Source organism: Ceratotherium simum, chromosome 9 (genome assembly GCF_057802395.1).
Source record: "Ceratotherium simum simum isolate JZ-2026a chromosome 9, ASM5780239v1, whole genome shotgun sequence".
NCBI classification, from domain to species: Eukaryota; Metazoa; Chordata; class Mammalia; order Perissodactyla; family Rhinocerotidae; genus Ceratotherium; species Ceratotherium simum.
The window spans coordinates 79,297,749-79,320,385 of record NC_141908.1 but is presented as its reverse complement, the minus strand read 5'-3'; the positions used below and the strand labels follow the sequence as shown (position 1 = coordinate 79,320,385).

Below are 22,637 nucleotides of genomic sequence, written 5' to 3'. Positions count from 1 at the left end.
TCTTGATAATTTTACTACTACTTATAATTGAAATTTTATAAAGTAGAAGTTACTAGAAATTAAATATTTGGAAAATTTGGCATTTAAAAAAATTTTATCCATGAATTAATAGAAACAAATTTGAGTTTACTGACATGAGATATTGATTAAATTGCGTGATTTTCCAAAGCAGAGTAAAACCTAGAATGTATTGCAGCCTCCTCTATTTGTATTGGTATACTAATGAGAACATACCTACCGTTTTTATGAAGGATTTTTATATGGTTGCAAAGAAATAAATCGATACTGTTTTTTGCTATTTCTATGATGATGATACATTTTCAGTATAACAGAACGAAACGTTAGTATGCAAAAAATTGCCCATACTTTAGAGGGGGTATAAATTCAGGAGTCAAGGGATTATGCGTGTGTAACAAACTGGCAGGCCCATAGACAGCCCATTAGACACTCGTGTTTCCCTGACCCCAGAAGCTGAAATTCATCTGCTTCAGATTGACAGATCAAACTCATTAATTTACTACAGAACAAATTTCTTTTTCTCTAGAATATGGAATCTAGTCTTATTATAAGAGATCTTCAAGTCTGCATCTTAAAACGTGCTCCTTTATAATATGTCTGCTCTCACTTTATGAACAGGGTTATTTTTAAAATGTGTTCTATGTAAGTGTGTGGAGTTATATTCTTACTGAAATTCAATGCTAGCAACATCCTTTAGGATAAAAAAACTTCTCAAAAATTCTCATTATTTTAGCATTAGTTTATCTGAAGTGCTTTGTGTTCACAGGAAGAACAGGCAGCAAAATTGAAAGCTGAGAAGATCAGAGTTGCCCTAGAGAAAATTAAAGAAGCACAAGTGAAAAAGGTGATATTTGGGCTTTTTCCTGGTTTGGAATTTTTATCAGTTTTACGGATTTATAAAAAATTGCCTTGTTTCTGTAACGTACCCCTAAGACACATGGAGAGGTAGAGGGGTATTTCTTCCTAATATATTTTTCACATGTATTTTTTGTGGATAAAATGCATTATAAAAGAAGTAACTTTCTGGTTTAAATTCTCCTAAAAGAGCAAAACAAAATAGTCTTATTATTATAATCTTACCTGTTATTATAGTTTTAAAAATGTTTTAAATTTTTTTAGGTATGTTATTTGATACCTAATTTTAGAGTATCTTTCTTGCATAATAAAGTCATTATTTGTGTTTTAATTGATATTTAACCGAGGACATTACTCAGAACGTTACTTGATGTTGGAAGAAATTTCTAGAATGCCTATTTTTTGGTTTGTATTTAATTGCCTTTCTACCTGTTGTTATAGCTGGTGATTAGAGTCCACATGTCTGATGATAGTTCTAAGACAATGATGGTGGATGAGAGGCAGACAGTGAGACAAGTGCTGGATAACCTGATGGACAAATCCCACTGTGGGTACAGTTCAGACTGGTCACTAGTGGAAACCATCTCTGAGTTACAAATGGGTTAGTAATATCCTTGCTTTAATTACTTTTTAATTTCTATGTAATTTCAAGAGTTTTCATGTTGATAAAAGCACCTTGAGACATCTTTATATATATATTTTTTCTATAATATAACCTTGGCTTTTTTACACTATTCTTTTTTCAAGTATTTTGAGATTTCTTTGAATAACAAGATTTCAAGTTCACTTCAGATTTTCTTATGGCTAGAACAAAGTTTTTTTTTTTTTTAAGTAACAAGATACTCTTTCCCTTCAAATAAGAACTACATAGATCAATACATTTACTAAAGACTGTTATATTTATTCACATTTGTACTGAAGTCTATACACCAGCATTTGATTTCAGGGGAAACATAAAGCACATCTTTCTTGTTTTTAGCTAGATGTGCTAAGTCTTGCTTTATGATTTGTGGTTTGGTATGGTATTTTCTAATTTTAAAAATTCTTCATTCTTTATACCATTATTGACTCTTTTAAAATGTTTTCTTTTTGTAATCTCAGGTGATTACAGAAACCTTGCAATAATTGTTATTAGGCTTTTTGAATCAGTAATCAATATCAACTGGCAATTTTATTTTAAAACTGTATTTGCAGGCCAGCCCTGGTGGGCTAGGGGTTAAGTTCAGCCTGCTCTGCTTCCGCAGCCTGGGTACAGTTCCCCGGCGTGGACCTACACCACTCATCCATCAGCGGCCATGCTGTGACAGCAGCTTACATACAAAATAGAGTAAGATTGGCAACAGATGTTAGCTCAGGTCGACTCTTCCTCAGCAAAAAAAAAATGTATTTGCATTGCTCTTGCTACCTATTATATCTTTAAATATTTCACAACAGTTTCCAGAGAAATAAAGATTTAATTATTAACCTCTTTCACTCAAAATGTACATACGTAACCACCAAAAGTAAACCATAAGTTATTAGAAGTTTATTAACATTTATAAAAATGTTTTCTTACAATACTCATTTATAGCTATTCTTAGAGAATTGGGAAGGTTTGAATTCATAGATATAGCGTCATAATACACAGAAGATGTTTGGATGCAAGTTTTTGGAATATTTCCATGGCCATAGGTTAAAGACCCATATATGTAGTATTTCTCTATGACCTTTTAAATAATTGCCTCTAGTGTCTTAAGTAACTATTATTTAATCATATATGGCAGAGTGCTTCAAAGATAGTATGTGGTCGTCCATTACTTGTTGAATGAATAAAAGAAAAGAAGGGACTAAGAGCCCAAAATAAGATGGTGAAAACACATTATGATAAATGTAAATTACTCAATTAAACAGCAAAGATTATTAGAAAGGATGCATAAACAAAATGCAGCCATTTGCTGTTAACAAAAGACCTATTACCTAAAGATACAGAAAGGTTGAAAGTAAAGGAATGTGGGCCGGCCCTGTGGCTTGGTGGTTAGGTGCGCGCGCTGCGATGCTGGCGGCCCGGGTTCGGATCCCGGGTGTGCATCGAGGCACCACTTCTCCGTTCATCCTGAGGCCGAGTCCCGCATACAGCAACTAGAAGGATGTGCAGCTACGACATACAACTATCCACTGGGGCTTTGGGGGGAAAAAATAAAATAAATAAAATCTTTAAAAAAAAAAAAAAAAAGAAAGTAAAGGAATGTGAAAAGACACTAACCAAAAGAAAGATAACTATGTTAATATCCGACAAAGTAGACTTTAAGCAGAATGCATTACTAGAGATAAAGAGAACCAGCCTCTTCACCAGGAAGTTATAATCATTCTAAATTTTATTTTATAATAGCATTAAAATGTATAAAGCAAAAGTTGACAGAACTACCAGGAGAAATTCACAAGTCAACCTTCATAGTAGAACCTTTTCACCTAAGAACCTTTTCAGTGATCAGTATAATCAAGCAGACAAAAAGGATGTAGGAGATTTGAAAAATAATTTGATCTAATAGATGTATTTAGAACACTAATAACAGGAAAATATACATTCTTTCAAGCAGAAATGGAATATTTCCAAAAAGTGGTTCAATTATGATGCCATAAGCAACTCTTATGAAATTTCAAAAAATCAGTATCTAGATATATGTTCTTTGAACATATGTTCAATATATAGGACATGTTCTTTGATTCCTAATTTGGAAATTAGAAAATACATCTATGTTTAAAATTAGACAAAACCCATGGATCAAATAAGAAATCATCTCAGAAAATTTAAAAATGATAAGAATTGAACACTATTGGTAGTACTTAATATCAGAATTTATGAAATGCAACTAAACATGTTGGGTTTTTTTTAAGGGTGGAATGGGAAAAGGCTGAAGGCTGAAGACCTATAAATCAGATCTAGATTCTAGAACTAATTCTTCCATGTAGCAGCTGTGTGACCTTGCTGAAGTCACTTAACACCACTATGGCATGTTTCCTTATTTGAAAAAAGAAGACCAGATAATCTCTAAGGCCAAGGACAATAGTGTTGGTTAAGATTCTATGGTTCTGCTGTGAATTACTTCATAGAGTTTCATGTCTTTGATGCAATTCTGGTGAATACTGATGAGATATTGACATTTTATTTTGGGACAGAGAGAATCTTTGAAGATCATGAAAACTTGGTTGAAAATCTTCTTAATTGGACAAGAGATAGCCAGAACAAGCTTATATTTATGGAGCGTATAGAAAAATACGCACTTTTCAAAAACCCACAGGTGAGGCTGAATAACATAGAGGTCAGGATTTTTAAACGTTCATCTTATATCATTCTATTACCGCTAAGTTAATAGAGTTAAAAAACTGGCAACAACGTGGTTGGAGCATTGTGACTGCAAAACCTCATGGGAGCGTTCCCTACTGCTCAGGTGGAAAGTCTGCTGGGGTCCAGGTGTCAGGCCTCCAAGAGGTCACCAGTCCTGCAGAGGCAGCTGGGGTGAACCCTTGGGGAAGCAGAAGTAACTCCAGGGAGTTACCAGGTTTCTGCTCTCTGTAATCCAGAGTTCTGTTGAACCCAGCTATTTATTTGGTGAGTTTCTCATCCATGGGAAAAGTACTTACATATTTAAGTTTCTTTACTTCAGCCATTTATCCAGGTAACACTTTATTTTTATTTTTTTAAATCTCAGTAACTTTGATTATAAATGGTTCCACATTCTAATATATGTTACCTTGATTTATTTGGCATCTTTGCTTATTCCAAAATAATGTTTGAGTTAATACTTCCTAAGACCCAAAGATTTTATAAAAATTAGTAGGTGAGAGAATACAACCCCACTCTAAAAAGTAGTGATGAGGAAAAATAGTAGCCGTGTTAGAGGTGTTGAGTACTTATCCGTCAGCTTACTCAGGACATGTCTTTACTGGATATTTTTAGTGAAGAATGCACATACCAACAGATCTTTTTATGGGTGATTGTGAAAAAATTTTTCATAAGGCTAATAATTAGAAATCAGATTTTAGTTGAGTCAAGCAAATGAGACTATTATCAGAGGATTTTGGATTTCTTCTGTAAAAGCCAGAACGTAGAGAAAATTTTCTGTATGTGGACCAGTTAAACTCAGCATATTTTAAGGAAATTTACCTTACTCATACTTAATAATTTGTAAACCTTTCAGGTCCTGTAAGTGTAGCTTTCATTAGATATACCACAACATGGTTGCCAGCTGTTGCATCTAATATTACCTCAGGATTTGGGGGAGGGCAGTTTTTGGAATAATTCAGGGGAAACGCATAGGTGAGGAGGAGGCCAGTGTTAGGCATTTTAGTGAGGATGCCCATGCACAGGTTGCTTTTCGAAGGAGGGTTCCTCTCCCTCTGCACGGGCAGAAACTGACGCAGAGTTGCTGTGCCTCTAGAAGAAATCATACATGTACCTGTGCCAAGGGAATTATAGAGTAGGTTTATCCTTCAACTTTCATGTATTCGTTTTTCTAGAATTATCTTCTGGGGAAAAAGGAAACAGCTGAGATGGCAGATAGAAACAAAGAAGTGCTGTTGGAGGTATGACTCTTCCCTCCCTTCTCCCCCTTTTCCCTCCTGCACATTATAATATTAAATATGAAGCACCTTTTTGAAGGCAAATATGTTAAGGCTGTGTATTTATAATAGAGTTATAACTAGAGAAGCTTATATTCTTCCATAACCTGACAGAGAGAGTTCAACTGGGTAAACATTAGGCCACTGACAAACCTTTTAAAAACTATTATTTTGCCAAGCAATATACTAGTGGACTAAAGGGAGTCACGAGCTTTTAGGGGCTGATGAGTGGGAGAAAAGGCTGCTCAATGAAGGATGAGATTGTGCTGTTTTATCTGCTTTTCCAGAGAGATATTTGAGTATAGTTAGCTGTTTACAAACTATTTCAAGCCTTAGCCTTCAATAACTCAAATAATTTTAAAAGTTATAATGATTATTATAAAACAATCCAAACATAATTGAATTTTTGGCTTTTTGGCTTTTGCTGATTTTAGAAAACTAAGATCAAAGAAATTAGTATGTTTGAAAACCTGAATAAACTTTTACTTAGCAACAAGGCTATTAGGAAAATGAAGATCAGCACTCAGTTTTTCACAGTGATACTAGCTACAATTAAGAAAAATCCTTTTTGTAAGTCCCAATTTATCTGTACTTTGGAGAGAGAAATTAATTTAGGCTTAAAATGTCCTATGTTAATGTTTAGTGAGGATTTCTGTTTTTCTTTTACCAAATACATGATTCATTTTTAAAATTTAATTTTATCTAAGTATAGACTGGAATTCAAAATTTTGAGTTTGTTTACATTTTACTCAGCCTAGTATTAAATATTTAAAAAATAAATGCCCTCTTTGTTTTAGAATCATATAAATTGATAGTTTTTAAATTGTGAAAGTTTAATCATTCACTTAGCATGTTGCTTTCTTTTAAAATATATTCCTGTTCACCTTGACAGCTAATCTAAATGTGATGTTAATTTGGAGAAAAATCAAGTCTAATGCTTATGTTAGCTCTAACACTTTTATTAAACTTAGTATAGCTATGCTGTTTACAAGTGCATTTAGGTACTGTCATATGCAACTCTGCTGACATTTCACCTTAGTTTCTTCAAAACAGTGTTAGGTAAAAGCTCGTAGGGATTGCCAAAGTACTTCTGAAATAAATCCATATTATGTTGAGAATAGAAAGTTCTAATTGTGGTGCAATGAGCAACATGGTTTTAATACAAAGCCATTTTGGCTTAATTACAGTGTCATGCATTCACAGGGGTAACCACAACTTGTTCTGAGAATCCGAGGATCATATGTCTTTCCAAATCGTCTTCTTACTTTAGGAATGTTTCTGTGGAAGCTCTGTGACTGTGCCAGAAATTGAAGGCATCCTGTGGCTGAAGGATGATGGCAGGAAGTCCTGGAAGAAGCGTTGCTTTCTCCTGCGGGCATCTGGTATCTACTATGTCCCCAAAGGAAAAGCGAAGGTGTGTCCCTTCTGCCGGCTTCTGAGCTTCCTCGTTGTGCGCACTGATTTCAGTTTGTCGTGAATATGCTGACAGGGTTAATCCGGGCTCTGACTTGTTTCAGCTCAGGTGGGACACACAGAATGTTGCTCTGTTTATTGATCCATTATGAAGAAGAGGAAATCTGAAAATGTCCACTCTTTGGTCATTAGTGGGGCCATCTCGATTCTCTTGCAAAATTTGAAATCATACTTTTATTTAATATTTTTGAAACTTCTGCCAGAGTAGTTTTTGCTTGTTTTTGTTTGGGGAGAAGAGCTTCGGGGGCTTGTAGGTGTTTCAGCCTTGTTGAGTACTGTGATTCTGCTGAGGGCCCCTTGGTAGTTGTCACTTCTGTGTTCCTGGGGCCAGCACTGTTTTAAGCTCTTTACAGTATCATCTCGTCCAGTCTTTACCACCATCCTGAGAGGTACAGATTGTTGCCCCTGTTTAACTGGTGAGGAAACCCTGACCTGAGAATCATCGTACTTGAGGTATACGTTGCAGGTGCTGAACTATGACATTTTCTTGTTCTTTCCAGAGAGCTCTATTATACTGTGTTGTAGTTAATATACTATACTATATTTAAAGTCTCTTTTAAAATGCCACCCTTTCCAAGAAGTCAGTGTTCATTGTGAAAGGCGAGGCTGTAAGTAAAATGGACTGCCTTTTTTGTTGCATCATGGGTTAAAGAAGAAACATTTATAGAGAATCTTACTGTCTTGTCTTCTGCAAAGTAGCAGTAATTTCTACTTGGTAAAGTTTTGATTCTCAACTAGAAACTGTTACCAGGTATGATGTTTGCTTGTTTACACGACTGTTAATTCAGTCTTTTGTGTGTATCTTAGGTCTCTCGGGAGCTGGTGTGCTTTCTCCAGCTGGATCATGTCAACGTGTACTATGGACAGGACTATCGGAACAAGTATAAAGCTCCTACAGACTATTGCCTAGTGCTAAAGGTAAACTTGTCTCTCTTTTTAGGAATGTTAATTGGTGTCAGACATAGAGTTGGTTACTGGACGTTTTAGAATAGTTTGGCTCTCCATCAAGTATGCTCTTTTTGCTTTTCTCTGTAGGTTTCTAAAGGAATGGTGAGGACGGTAAGGAAAAGAAGCTTGTGCTCTCTACCACAGCTGACCCTTAGCTCAGTGGCCCTCGTTAGATTGATGCTGCTAAGACATGGATACTAGATTATAAGCTTTGAGGCATACTATACAAAATAGATTAGATTATAAATTTGAGGCTTTCATTTAATAGCAGGCTTATTTTAGGAAAACTTAGATCAGAGACAAAAGTGGGACATAGGTATTTTGTGTGTTCTGTTCTTTTCCTTTACTTACTCAGCAGAACCATCAGAGGGCACTGTGCCCAAGTTCAAAGTGGACTGGCTCTCACCTGGTCCAGAAATAATTTTTGTCTCTCTTTTTCCCCCAAACCATAGCCCTGATAGCCCACCCATGTATTATAGCCTGTCTGAGCTGTTCTTAGTGAGTTTTTTTTCCTCCTTTATCCAAACTTTTGAGCTTTTCACACGGATTATATCTGTACTTTTGAGAACTGACATTTTTAGTGAATTTTTAGTAATCATCCATAATTATGGATCTTGATATAAAGACAGCATTAAAAAATTCAGGGTAATTATGGATGAGTAAATTTTTCTCATTGGCTCTTTCTTAGTAACCCCTTGGTAACTACTTAGGTCTTAATATCATCGTTTGATTTTGCTTTTCTCTGAGAAGTGTCAGTTGGGTTTGAGGGGGTGGTATTTGTTTAGGGTTTTAGGGTTGAGTTTTGATTGCTTTGGTAAAATTAGGTGTATTGTAATGGTAACCCTTCATTAAATAACCCTTTCTTGAAGAATACCACTGTATCACTTAGGCTGTAGCAGCAAATAATTTTTAAAAAGTCAGTACAAAGTAGCTTAATCCAGCAGTTTTCAAAATGAGGTCCAGGGTTTCCTGGGAGTCCCTGAGACCCTGTCAAGGGGTCTATGATGTCAGAGTTACTCTTCTAATAATGCTAAGATATTATTTGCCTTTTACACTCTCATTTTCTCACCAATATAGTGGCGTTTTCTAAGAGGTTACATGACATGTGATGATATCTTTGCTGTCTTGGGTAGTGGAAATTTTTTCTGAGTTTTAATTTCTTGTAAGGTGAATATCAAAAGACAGAACCCATATAAATGAAAGTTATTTGGGGGTTTCATAACATGAAGACAATAAGAGTTGGTTATTTCAATGCCACAAGGTTGTCAGTGAGAACCCAAATTCTTTCCATCTTTCCCTGTCCCGTCTTCTGCATACCAGCTCAGAGAATACTGGGAACACTGAGAAAATGTTCAGAATACTGAGAGAATACTCGGGCCGGCTCACCTCACAGTCTCAGATGACCCCTGCAGCTCTGGGATCACATGTAGACCCAGCAGCAGAAGAGGGACTATTTCTCCCTGTATTTTTCTTTTTTAAGAGAAAGGAAATATTTCCCAAGAGCTACCAACAGCCCTCGCCTGAGGGTCACTGGCCTGGAGTACATGCTCACTCTTACACCAATCCCTGGCAAGGAACAAAGCCATGTTTTTGGGCTCAGGCTAGTCAGAATTCACACCCTGAGCTGAGCGGTGGACTTCCAAACAGAGATGGGGCTCTGTCGGGAAAGAGCGGGGGAGGAGCTCATAGCTGTGGGGAAGGCAACGCACAGTGTCTGTTACAGCTAAAATTAATTATGACCACTGACTGCTATTTTATTCCCTTTTGCAGCTCACAGAATTCTTAGGTTAAGAATGTTTTTGTTTTAAGGGGATTTTTGTTTGTTTTTATAATAATGATTTACTTCATATTTCCTTTTAGTAAAGTAGGTTAAGCTAAATTCATATATTGCCAACCTGTATATCAATGTATTGAAATAAAAAAACACCATACCACTAGGTGCAAATAATAGTAAACGTAATGGTCACCATTGAAGAACCAAGGCTGGCAGGCACTGCACTGGGAGCTCCGGACACATCAGTCTCACAGTCTGTTTTAGGGTTCCCATTTTCCAGATATGGAAACCGAGGTTTAGAGAGATCAGTTTGCCCAAAGCCACACAACTATTAGTATTTAAGACGTGTCTTTTTTCCTGTGAAGTCGTACTAGATTTTGCCTATGTCAGTGTCTTTATTCTTGAGCATGTGGGTTCTGACAAACAAATGAAACCAAAAAGTGCTGCCACATAGGGTCTACACAAATACAAAGGTACATATTTATAAGGCCTGATCCCTTTTGTCAGCTTCGGGCTGTAATGACTAAGTCTGAGTCCTTCCAGTGAAAAGCAGGATACAGGAAATATATACACACTTGTAGGAAGTAATAAAATACATCGTTTAGTAATTAGTTTTTTTTAAAGGTAAAAAAAATAATAGTGGGAAGAGCTTATTCATGAAATTTGACAGTATAGGAATAAATAGGACATATGTTGATATATTATCTGAAAGAGGTACCCGCTTGTTGGGACATGTGTATGCATGTGTAATTAAATAAGTTTCTTAAAGGAAACCTGTGTTTTTAAAAAATATATACCACAATAATTGTTGGAATAGCACTCAGCTTACCCAGATCTAAATTTTCATTCCTAGAGAAATGAGACAAAGTAATTTATTTTAGTACGTGAGGTAGGAAGGAGAAAGCTGTTAGGGTTTAGGGGTGGAATATGTCCATGAACTTCTCCAACACTGGTATTGATAGAGATGTCATGTATGATAATCAGGAAGTGACAAGGAGGGGTGTTGTATAGTCTTATTATTTACCATCTTGCATGTCAGTTGAGAGGGTTAATTTCAAGCCTGTATGTGTCTCCAGAGAATGATGGGTGGTTTACACTCTGATTTCCCTCTGGCACTTGGACTGTGATGTGAGGGCATCACTTGTAGTCACAGAGTTTTAGGAAATAGCTGTCTCAGTCTAATTTTTGACATAAACAGAAAAATAATCTGATAGCTCAATAGTAATCTAGAATTTCTTATTGTATTCTTAGATGTTTTTATGTAATTCTCAGATTTTTTATGTTTTATCAGAGAATGCAAACTTTCCAAATCAACAGCATTTTTTTTTTTTTTTTTTTTTAAAGATTTTTTATTTATTTTATTTTTTCCCCCCAAAGCCCCAGTGGATAGTTGTGTGTCGTAGCTGCACATCCTTCTAGTTGCTGCATGTGGGACTCGGCCTCAGGATGAACGGAGAAGTGGTGCCTCGATGCGCACCCGGGATCCGAACCCGGGCCGCCAGCATCGCAGCGTGCGCACTTAACCACCAAGCCAGAGGGCCGGCCCTCAACAGCATTTTAAAAGTGAAACGATGACCTTTCTTTCTTAATAGCCGTTCTTTTGTTTTGGGAGCAGTTTCATTATATGTTCTCTGGACTCTAAGAATCTAAATGTTTAGCTTCTGGCTTTTAGCAACGACTTGTTTCCTCCATACTTGCTCTCAGCTCTTGTGGGATTTTAAAAGTGGTAGAATAACATTATGGGGAAAGAGGAGAGAGGCAGCAAACTAGGAAGAAGACGACTTCGCCCCTAACAAGGCAGCAGTGTGACAGAATGGTTAAGAGCCCGCCCTGGGACCAGAGCACTTGGTTCAGATCCCAGTTCTTCCCTGACTGGCGAGCAGCCTGGAGTGCTGTCTTCACTGTCTGTGCCTCCAGTTCTTCTTGGATCGTGGAGATAAAAATATGTAACTCATAGGGTTTCGTGAGGGTGGAATGAGCTAATACCATGAAGTATTGAGCATAATGCCCAGTACATACTAAGTGCTCAGTAAGTGCCACCTTCAATACGGGAACAGGCAACCTGTTGAGGTATTGGTGCCTGGACAACCATTGTGAAGGCTACAGAAGGAATGTCTTATTCATTCCTTTTTTTTTGGAAGATTGGCCCTGAGCTAACATCCGTTGCCAATCTTCCTCTTTTTTTTTTTTTCTTTTTTCTCCTCAAAGCCCCCAGTACATAGTTATATATCCTAGTTGTAGGTCCTTCTAGTTCTTCTATGTGGGACGCCGCCTCTGCATGGCTTGATGAGCGGTGAGTACGTCCGCCCCCAGGATCCAAGCTGGCAGACCCCAGGCTGCCAAACCCCGGGCCTCCAAAGCGGAAGGTGTGAACCTAACCATTGTGCTACTGGGCCAGCCCGGAATGTCTTATGTGAGAGGTTGGAAAATAATTTTTGAGATCCTAAGATGAATTTTAAACTAGCAAGTAATCTGCAGATACTCAACTAATCATAGTATTCTTCAGGGTACTATTTGGGTTCCCAGCTTAGAGAGATGTGGAGAGAAGGATAGAGGATCATTTCTCTTTGGTTTTCTCTGATGTCGTGTTGATAAAAACACTCTGTTTGTGTGGAGAACGAATAGAACACACACACACTGTCAGGCAGGACTACTGCTACAGTTGAACACCCAAGTGTGGTGGCCCTGCTCTCGGGAAGTGGAAGGAATCAGTCAAGAATGGTTTGTAAATCACCACAGAGGAAGGGGTTGGTGATGATGCCTGAGTGCCATCCTGTAGCCCCTTGTTGAGGAGTCTGATCCCTGCTCTGTAGTCAGGGCCTCAGTGAAGCAGGAGATGGAGAACAGCTCTTCAAAGCCCTAGCTGGCAACACTGAAGAAAGCTCTTGTTCAGTTGGCCCATTTTATCTTCTACACGAACTGTGGCCTCTTCTGTTTTGCTCACACTCTATCCCAACACCTACTTGAAGCATCTGGCAAATAGTTCTTGCTCAATAAATAGCTGTTGAATGAATGAATGAGATAAATTCTTCTTCTTCCTTTTATAGAAAAATACATCCTCTACTGGTCCTCCTTTGCTCTTTCAAGATTACTATGATGGTTTATTATAATGTGACTTAATATGGACAAGGGAACTTATTGTAGCAGAAGGCTGTGGAGCCTATATTATCAGGAGGGAAAACTGTTAGGTATTGTTTTGCTAACCTATTATTCTTTTTTTTTTTCTTTATTGTGAAGTTTTTGTTGTACGTTATTGTTTGTCAGTCACCACCATATAAATGTATCCCTTCACCCCTTGTGCCCACCTCCCACTCCCCTTTGCCCCTGGTAACCACTAAATAGTTCTTTCTGTCCGCGTGTTAGTTTATCTTCCACTTATGAGTGAAATCATACGGTGTTTGTCTTGCTCTTTCTGGCTTATTTCACTTAACATAATACCTTCCAGGCCCATCCATGTTGTTGCAAATGGGACGATTTTGTCTTTTTTTATAGCTGAGTAGTATTCCATTGTATATATATACCATATGTTCTTTATCCATTCATCAGGTCGAGGGACACTTGGGCTGCCTCCATGTCTTGGCTGTAGTGAATAATGCTGCAATGAACATTGGGGTGCATAAGCCTCTTTGGATTGTTGATTTCAGGTTCGTTGGATAGATTCCCAGTAGTGGGATCGCTAGATCATAAGGTATTTCTATTTTTAATTTTTTGAGGAATCTCCATACCGTTTTCCATAGAGGCTGTGCCAGTTTGCATTTCCACCAGCAGTGAATTAGGTTTCCTGTTTCTCCACAGCCTCTCCAGCATGTGTTGTTTTTTGTCTTGGTGATTATAGCCATTCTAACGGGTGTAAGATGATATCTTAGTGTAGTTTTGATTTGCATTTCCCTGATGATTAGTGATGTTGAGCATCTTTTCATGTGCCTATTGGCCATCTGTATATCTTCTTTGGAGAAGTGTCCGTTCATTTCCTCTGCCCATTTTTTGATTGAGTTGTTTGTTTTTTTGTTGTTCAGTTGTGTAAGTTCTTTATATATTATGGAGATTAATCCCTTGTTGGATGTATGGTTTGCAAATATTTTTTCCCACCTGGTGGGTTGCCTATTCATTTTGATCTTGGTTTCGTTTGTCTTGTAGAAGTTCTTTAATCTGATGAAGTCCCTCTTGTTTATTTTCTCTTTTGTTTCCCTTGTCTGAGTAGACATGGAATTCAAAAAGATCCCTTTATGACTGATGACGAATAGTGTACTGCCTATATTTTCTTCCAGGAATTTTATAGTTTCAGGTCTCACCTTCAGGTCTTTTATCCATTTTGAGTTAATTTTTGTGTCTGGCGAAAGAAGATGGTCTACTTTCATGCTTTTGCAAGTGGCTGTCCAGTTTTCCCAGCACCATTTATTGAAGAGACTTTCCTTTCTCCATTGTATTTTCTTAGCTCCTTTGTTGAAGATTAGCTGCCCCTAGATCTGAGGTTTTATTTCTGGACTTTCAATTGTGTTCCATTGATCTGTGTGTCTGTTTTTGTGCCAGTACCATGCTGTTTTGATTACTGTTGCTTTGTAGTATGTTTTGAAGGCAGGGATTGTGATGCCTCTAGCTTTGTTCTTTTTTCTCAGGATTGCTTTAGCTTTCCCTACCCTCTTATTCTTGAGGGTTTATTGTTTAAAACTTTGTAGCCTTCCATAACTAAATTGGTATTGGTATTAAATGTTTTATCGTGGGAGCTTTGTAAAGCAATGAGTAGAATAGAATAGAATAAATGGGCTTGCATTTCTCTCACTGTAGACCAGAGGGAGTGACCTTTCACAATGCAGACATAACTTGAACTGGTGGCCATCTATTCCTGCTGCATTGAGAACTTAGTAAGATTGCTTATTTAATTGATCTGACTGGTTTCCACAACAAACCAATGTGGTTAGAGAATTTTTAAAGCCTCTTTCTTATCATTAAACATAAATTTACATATTTCTGCAGGTAAAATATTGTCATTATTTTTTTATTTTCCAGAATAACTGAAAAGAGAAGTAGTAATTAACAGTCATTACATCCAGAACCAAGTGTGATTTAGAGTTTTTCTTCCTAGGGACCTAGTGGTTGTGGCCCAGTGGAGTTAAAATACCTTAAGTCTGTTCTAACACTTGCATTTTGAGCCAAGGTCAAGTCGGTCACCTCGCATCCAAGGCTCAACTGAGGAGTTTTCAACTGAAAACTCAGTCTGAGGATGCAGTTGACAAGCTGCTCATTCCCTGGAGGGCATCTGCTCTGGGTGCAGAGCTGTCTCAGCCCTTGGCAAGGAGCCCTGCTGCAGCTGTGTGAGCGCCCACCTGCGTCCCAGGTGCTTGGCCTGCACTTCGTCCACCCCGCCCGTTGTTCACCTCCAGAGGAGCACTGGGAGCGCGACCGAGACTCTCATTTGGAGTCTTTTGAACCCATGATTTCAGTGGCTTCAAAGTAAAATCAAACATTCTCTGCCCTTTTCATAGTCTTATAGATTTAAGAATTCTACTGACTTTGCTAACCTTGATGGACTTTGTTTCTTTGAAATACAGAAGACGTATTTGGGAATTTCCCATCATGTGAAGGATTTTTTTAACTTGGACGTCTTGACCTAAAATTTAACACACGGTTTCTTTCTAGCTTATTTTGTAAAAATACTTATGGGTCGTTTTATTTGGGCTTATGGCCATGTAAGAGAGAGAAATTATTTGGCCATTACTCTGATGGCCTGTAACTTGCCTGTCAAGATATGCTGAAGCTTGGATAGCGTTTATTTCTCCTAGTTCTCCAGCGGACTTAGTTGGCTTTTGCTCTAATGTTGCAGCATCCGCAGATCCAGAAGAAATCTCAGTACATCAAGTACCTTTGTTGTGACGATGTGAGGACCCTGCACCAGTGGGTCAATGGCATCCGCATCGCAAAGGTGGGCTTTCTTTGGTTGGATGCTGGAACAACGAGGTGTTGAATGATATGGCTTTGGTTGTCATGACAATTATTCTGATCGTTTCATGTTCATGATTTGCCAATGTCTAGTTTTCTCAGGCCTAAGTTTCATGTTTTAAATGTTGTTTTTCCTTGATGATGGGGATAAACTTTTAACAGTTCGTATCCAAGGAATAATCTGCTGGTAAAGCTTGTGTAGCATCAAAGTGATTTATTTTGGCTTTGGAGAACACATTATATGATTGTTACCTAGCAGAGTTTAGCCTAAACAAAAAGAAATTTTTAAAAAATTAAATTGCCTTGGGATGGGGGAAGGGATGAATAGGTGGAGCACAGAGGATTTTTAGGGATGTGAAAATATTCCTAGTCTGCATGATACGACAGTGGTGGATATATGATCATTATACATTTGTCCCAACCCATAGGATGTTCACCACCAAGAGTGAACCTAAGGTAACTGTGGACTTTGAGTGATGTGATGTGTCAGTGTAGGTTCATTGACTATAACAGATGTGGACAGTAGAGGAAGCTGTGCATGTTTAGGGGCTGGGGGTATATGGGAAATGTCTGTACCTTCCTCAGTTTTGCTGTGAACCTAAAACTGCTCTAAAAAAAAAGTCCTAAAAAATTTTTAAGGACATCTTAAAGATGATTATACATAACGCTTGAATGAATATTTATGCCTACTAAGTAATGGAAAATAAAATTTATTATAGCCATAAAATCAAAGTTGCTTTAGGAATAACTGAAAAAAATCTTTATATTGATAATGAACATAATCAGAATCAAGTGTTAACTTCTTGCTGCCTTTCTGAAAATGAGGAAAAATAAGAGTAGATTATAACTTACTGGTGTTAAAAGAATTTTTGAAGTATTATAGGTATTAATTTTAATACAAACTGTGAATCAGTCTAGAGAAATGTGTCCCCTGTTCCTACCCCATCCATGTTATACCCAGTAAAGTTCAGATGTCATCATTTCCTGCCTTCTGTTTAGTACGGGAAGCAGCTCTACATGAACTATCAAGAAGCCTTGAAGAGGACAGAGTCGGCTTATGATTGGACTTCCTTATCCAGCTCCAGCATTAAATCAGGATCCAGTTCTTCCAGCATCCCAGGTAGTCTGAACGCCAAGCACTGTTTACTGCCAATACGAAGGGCTCACTCTAGAGACTGACAGTAGACCTGATTACCGCAGCGTGATTTTTAAAAACCAGAGCCATACCTAATTTCTAAATTATAATCAATAGGTGTATGTGCTTTTTTGTTGTTGTTAGAGGGGATCACATCATGGGCTAGTTCACAAACATGTTTGAAATTAAAAACCATTATGTAGAGTTGTAAAGCCAGGAGTTTTGTTATATAAAGTTTATTTAAAACTCAATCATACTACTGAAAAACAACTGTTGATGCATAATTGGGGATCGAAAGTTACTTGGAGAGCTTCTCTGTGCTCAGAATCCATGATGAAACTGCCCGCCTTCCCCACACGTTTCCTGACATTTCACTAGAGTGGAAATAACTAGAATTAGCTCAGTGTCAGTTAAGGAAGCTGTTTACATCATCAAACTTTCTAAAGTTTTCAGAGGAAATCAGTGATACTCAAAAGGTGCTTATTTTCAGATTCCCACATCCTAACAAGTACGCTGTGATCACATTTTCAGATAAAGGTTTCTTTCCCTTCAAAATGTTCCATAAATGATATCTGTGTCGTCTAAAAGCAGAATTTTTTCTTTGTTCTGAGATCACATGTTATGAAAGGAATAATTACTTTAAGAAGTATTTGATTAAAAAGCTGTATGATGTGATTTCCTCCCTAAATAAGAAAAACAAATTTAGAATGTGTATTTCATGGGTTAGCATATATACATATATTTCCTAGTTTTGTCCATTGAGAGGGGCTAGGAGCAGTGACCCCCAGTAGCAATAATAATGACCACCTAGATCTTGGTTTCTAATACCATTCTCCAAAAAAAAAAAAAAAAAAGGGAACCAGGCCTCTTGGGGGAAATGGCTGATTGTAGAGCTATGGTAGAGAAACTAGAAGATGAGCCTGGAGCATCTTGTAATGCCAGAAATGAAGGAAATGCTCCAGAAAACACAAGGATGGGAGTATGGAAAAGGGGCACAGGAGGCAACCTGAGAGCTTCCAATGGCCAAAGCTGGAACAATTTGAGCAACAAAATAACAAGATTATAACGGAAATTATAAAACAGCCATCAGTCCATAATGATATAAATTATTGAATAAATAAATGAGGAAGAAGAGACAAATCTTGCATACAGAAGATTTTTCAGTGATTCATGCAGATACTCTACCCTCAGAAGGTGGAGCTTAACTGCCCCCTTAAGTGTGGCCTGTGCAGGGGGGCTCACTTCCAAAGAGCACAGTGCGGGCAGTAACTTTACAGTGGAGACACCTCACAAATCACCTCGGCCAAGTGATCAAGGTCAGCATCATGGTAATGTTACACCGATAGCATGTACCCTTGATACAATGTGATGAGACTGTCATTTTCCCTCTCTTGGTCTTCCTCCCCAAATCCCATAACCTCGGTCTAATCAAGAGAAAAATATCAGATAAATCAAAAGCAAGGAAAGTCTGAGAAACTTTCATAGGAGACATGACAGCCAACTGTAATGTGGGATCCTGGATCAGAAAATGGACATTATGGAAAACTAGTGAAATCTGAATAAAGTGTAGGGTGTAGTTAATAGTAATGTATCAATGTCGGTTCCTTAGTTGTGACAAATGTACCATAGTAATGTAACATGTTAATAACGAGGTAAACTGGGTCCTAGGTATGCAGGAACTCTGTGCTAACTTTGCAACTTTTCTGTAAATCTTAAACTATTCTAAAATGAAACATTTATTAAAATAGGAAGAAACCTATGAGATAATAGATTAGGAAAGGCAAATTAACAGTATGTTGCAAGTAGGATTTTAGAAAAAAAATTAAGGGAAAGACTGAGAAACAAGATACATAATATTTATTAAAATTTGTATAGCAGGTAACAATTCAAGTTCTTCCACAAATTATTTTATGAAGTGGCGTGGTGCCTTTTCCTACTCCAGCACCATCTGTCCATATACAGTGTGTAAAGTATTAGGCAGACTTTTTAATGTAAATCATAAAATCATATTCGTTCATGCTGAGGAGAGTTCAAGGATTCATGTGTCCCAGCCTCTTATAAGCTGTTGTCCTTAGATATTAATTAAATAGGGATGAAGCTGTAACTTTTAAAAACCACTCAGCTACTGAATGATCAAGACAGAAGAAAATAAAGTAGGTTTTATCTGATGTTGCTTATATTTTTGCCCTGAGGGTATCTTAACTTTATCCACCCATTATCCATAATAGTTTGTGGCTATTATCTCTGCACTGCTCTGGCTAACTTGGCTGGACTTGCTAAATATTGCAAGCTCGTAATCCGAGAGTGATTGGATGGGACTGGCTTTAACATTTGCATCTCTACCAGGTGCCAGGCATTGAGTTAGGTGCTTCCGCATGGTTCTCACCTGACTTGGAGTCCAGTGAAATAATCTTCCCAGTTCCTTCTCCCTGGATGTCAATTGAAGATGCACTGTATCCTCAGCAGTTCCCAGCTCCTTTGAAGATGTTTTCATGCCTTGTGGGGGCCTACAGTGGGGCTGCTACCTTGTGGTGCCAATACCTGAATCCTAGAAAAAACACTTCTCACTTGGGAGTGAAATTCTAAGTGCTGTTCGTTGCTGGGATAAAGGAAGTAATCATCATGTATAGATCTGAATTCATAAGTGAGAACTCTCTGGGATGGCCAGGAGCCAGGGGTATATAAGAAGATGGATTCTCAATGTAGTGAAGACACGATTGAAAAAAAAAAAAATCACTCCTCTTTGATGGTTCATTAATTCTCTTATTTGCTAGGAATTGATTTCTTACAAGACGGGTTGTCAGGATACCAATAATGTTATATGAACCTTTTATTGTAATTATCAGTCTCTCGTAGTGAACTATTTAAAAAGAATTGAAATTTCCTATTAGCCTTAAGATAAGGGAAGTTTTCTTTTTTGTGTGTGTGAGGAAGATCAGCCCTGAGCTAAGATCCATGCCAATCCTCCTCTTTTTTTTTCCGCTGAGGAGGACCAGCTCTGAGCTAACATCTATTGCCAATCCTCCTCAAGATAAGGGAAGTTTTCTAGTGGAAGATACCGGCTGTGTTTACATGAAATGAGTTGAGTAAAATTAACTTGTTGCTGTTTCTACATGGCATCTGGTTTTGTGTAAAAGATCTGTCTAAATGTACATATTCACACTGTCAGAATACTGACTTACTTGATCCTATTTTTGAAAATCTGTTTTGAACAGAGTCTCAGTCAAATCACTCTAATCAGTCTGATAGTGGAGTGTCTGACACGCAGCCGGCAGGCCACGCCCGCTCCCAGAGCGTCGTGAGCTCCATCTTCTCCGAGGCCTGGAAACGGGGCACACAGTTGGAAGAGTCCAGCAAGGTAACACACCTGTGTTAATTTATACAGAAACCCCTGTGGTGTTCCACGGGTTTAGTTTGTTGCTCTTTTGTTCCTTTATCAGGAGTCTTTCTTGGTCCACTTTCAGTATTCTTTCTTTCACTTCCCTCAGAATGGGCTCTAATGACCTAAGATCTAAAAAAAACCTGGCAGGTTAACTCCTTTATCAGTGGCTCAGAATATCAAGAAATAACCATTTTTTCCTTTCTACCCTTAATTAATTTGGATGGAGCAACACCATTTAGTGCCAATGCCCTAATTTTGTTCCATAGGAGCTGCTAATGGTTGATTATTTCTTTATTCATTGTTAATTTAACTCATTCAGACTCATTCCTTTATCTTTTATGCTTTTTGGCATTTCTCTGCACTTGATGAATTTTCTCAAATTATAGTTTATGTGGAAGACTAAATTCAAATTAATCTCCTTAAAATTTTGGATCCCTGAGCCTTGCACAGTAGACTGTTCAGTGATACTGAAGGACGAGTATACTTATTGCAAGGCTATTTAGAAAAATAGGTTTCTTTAGCCTGGTTGAAAGACACTGTATCACATTGCCTCTGAAGTTCTGTGGGAAGGGTGTGTCCCCGCTCTCTCACCCTCAGCAGCCTGAGCTCAGCCATGACCAGGGCACCAGTGGCACCCCCGGCCTGACCATTTTGTTAATGAACAGTTTGATTTTTTTTGTTGTGGTCTGGATCACTTATACAAGTACATTCACCAACAAGAATTAAATGGCTATTTTCCCTCAGTTTGTTTATTTGCATATGTGGTTGAATAACTGGCCCTCGGGAGGGTGGAGAAGGCATTAGCAGCCCAGTGTGGGGGTGGAACACTTTTTTTTAGATATAAGTGTTTGAGAATTGGTTCTAATGACCTAAATTCTCAAGACAGTGACAGTTGAAGTCGCTTGTCAGAGGCTCAGACTTTTAAGAAAGAATTCTCTCTCCCTTCCCCTACTTAATCCACTTGGATGAGCAGCACTATCTGGTGCTAACCCTCTGGGTATGTTGTGGAGAAGCAGGTTTCCACAATGCAGATATCTAAAGAAGAGTCCTTCACCTTCCTGAGTTTCTAATGGTGTTATCCATGTGTACTCTAAATTAGAGAACTACCCCATTGTTATGAGGAAGGCCGAGGTCCAAGTGTGCTGTGATTGAGCAGCGTAGTCTGTCCTTGCCCCAGTGTCAGAAAGAGCGCGAGCCCTGCACGCAGCTGGGACGAGTGTTTGAGTCTTGATCCTCCTGTGTGTTTCTTCTCCTGTTACTTCAGTCTCAGGTGCCAAATGAGAAGGCCAGCTCAGCTAAGGTCTGCACCCCTGCAGCAGCCAAGAGAGGGTCAAGTTAAGGTCAGGGGCTGATCTTTGGAAACACATTAACCTGGGTGACTCCTGTAACCAGATCTTGCAGACTAATGCTTTTACTTTGATGTGCAATTTTTAAAGAAACATGTGAAGGTCCTGATGGGCATTAGAATTCAGCCCTGTAATGAGCCTTCCAGTCTACTAACCTAAGCATTCTCCATGCTAAGCAGAGATCATTCATAATTGGAAATAAATGATTGTCTGGGATCCTCACAGTTTGTTCAAAGAGCCTAAAAGATCTACCCAAAATTATTAAACCAAGGATCCTTCCTTTGCTCTTTCAAAAGTACTTGAACCACATTCATGCATGAGTAGCTCCATGAAATAAATGACCAGATGTGGTAATTTGGGAGATGCCAAGAGGTGCCCACATGGGCTGGTCAGCAGGGTGTTGGCAAACTCTAGCTCCCATTTCTTGGTACGTTTCCTTTACAAGCCTTCTGAAGTTTCCTCTCATTTTCTTTTGTTTTTTTCTGTACGATATTTTTATGATCTTTTGCTGTAATGTTTATGAAGCATTTCTTTATGTATTTTTGCAGTAAAACAAATGTAAAGACTGCCCCCCCTTTACCTGCATTGCTGGACTTCTGTGCATGTTGGATGCAAGTGTGTGTGTCAAGCTCATTCACGCCTGTGTGATTGTGCACGCCTGCTGCTGTTCTCACTCACGCGTCAGCTTACTAGCATCCAAAGCCACCCTTGCTCTTCGCGAGGCCCTCCAGCAGGGCTCCTGAACCCCGTGTGGCATCGCATCTGCTTGATGGGGATGCGGTGGTGGACTGAAAGGTGCACTGGAGCCCTGGCATCTCCCTGCCCGGCCGGGCGGGGCCCAGGGCCCAGAAGCCCTCAGGAGAGCCCTCCGGGGGCGGGTGTGTGACACCAGAGGTCAGAGAGCAGCCTGCCCTGCACCATTAAGCAGCTTCTGCAGGACGACCTTTTCCGCAGACTGTCAGGCAGCCTGGTTGTTTGAGAGTGTTGTGAGTAGACGAATGTTCTCTGCACCCCTGGTGCCCCGAGGTCCGGTTTTCCCCTTCCTGACATTGCCCGTCTGCATCGTCACAGCTGCTGCATCCTGCCACCCTGTCCCTGAGGCTTGCTTTTTAGTTGTACACAGTCACAGCGCCCCTGTAACTGTTTTGTCTGTTCTCTCTCTCCCATCCC

The 22,637-nt window shown here is 38.6% G+C and overlaps 1 protein-coding gene across 13 annotated transcripts in view; it reads left to right on the top strand.

The window, feature by feature from the left end:
- RAPH1 (Ras association (RalGDS/AF-6) and pleckstrin homology domains 1) overlaps nt 1-22,637 on the top strand; it is a 102,859-nt gene that overhangs the window by 70,741 nt on the left and 9,481 nt on the right. For 10 of the 13 annotated variants that reach the window (XM_087435671.1, XM_087435674.1, XM_087435670.1 and 7 more), the window contains 10 exons: nt 785-862; nt 1,315-1,474; nt 4,030-4,151; nt 5,371-5,436; nt 6,743-6,886; nt 7,753-7,863; nt 7,981-8,004; nt 15,489-15,587; nt 16,604-16,724; nt 19,955-20,097. In XM_087435671.1, the coding sequence (XP_087291797.1) occupies nt 785-862; nt 1,315-1,474; nt 4,030-4,151; nt 5,371-5,436; nt 6,743-6,886; nt 7,753-7,863; nt 7,981-8,004; nt 15,489-15,587; nt 16,604-16,724; nt 19,955-20,097 (1,068 nt within the window). Of the gene's footprint in view, nt 1-784; nt 863-1,314; nt 1,475-4,029; nt 4,152-5,370; nt 5,437-6,742; nt 6,887-7,752; nt 7,864-7,980; nt 8,005-15,488; nt 15,588-16,603; nt 16,725-19,954; nt 20,098-22,015; nt 22,629-22,637 lie in introns of those variants that run through there. The other 3 variants (XM_087435668.1, XM_087435673.1, XM_087435676.1) reach the window with 2 other exon arrangements.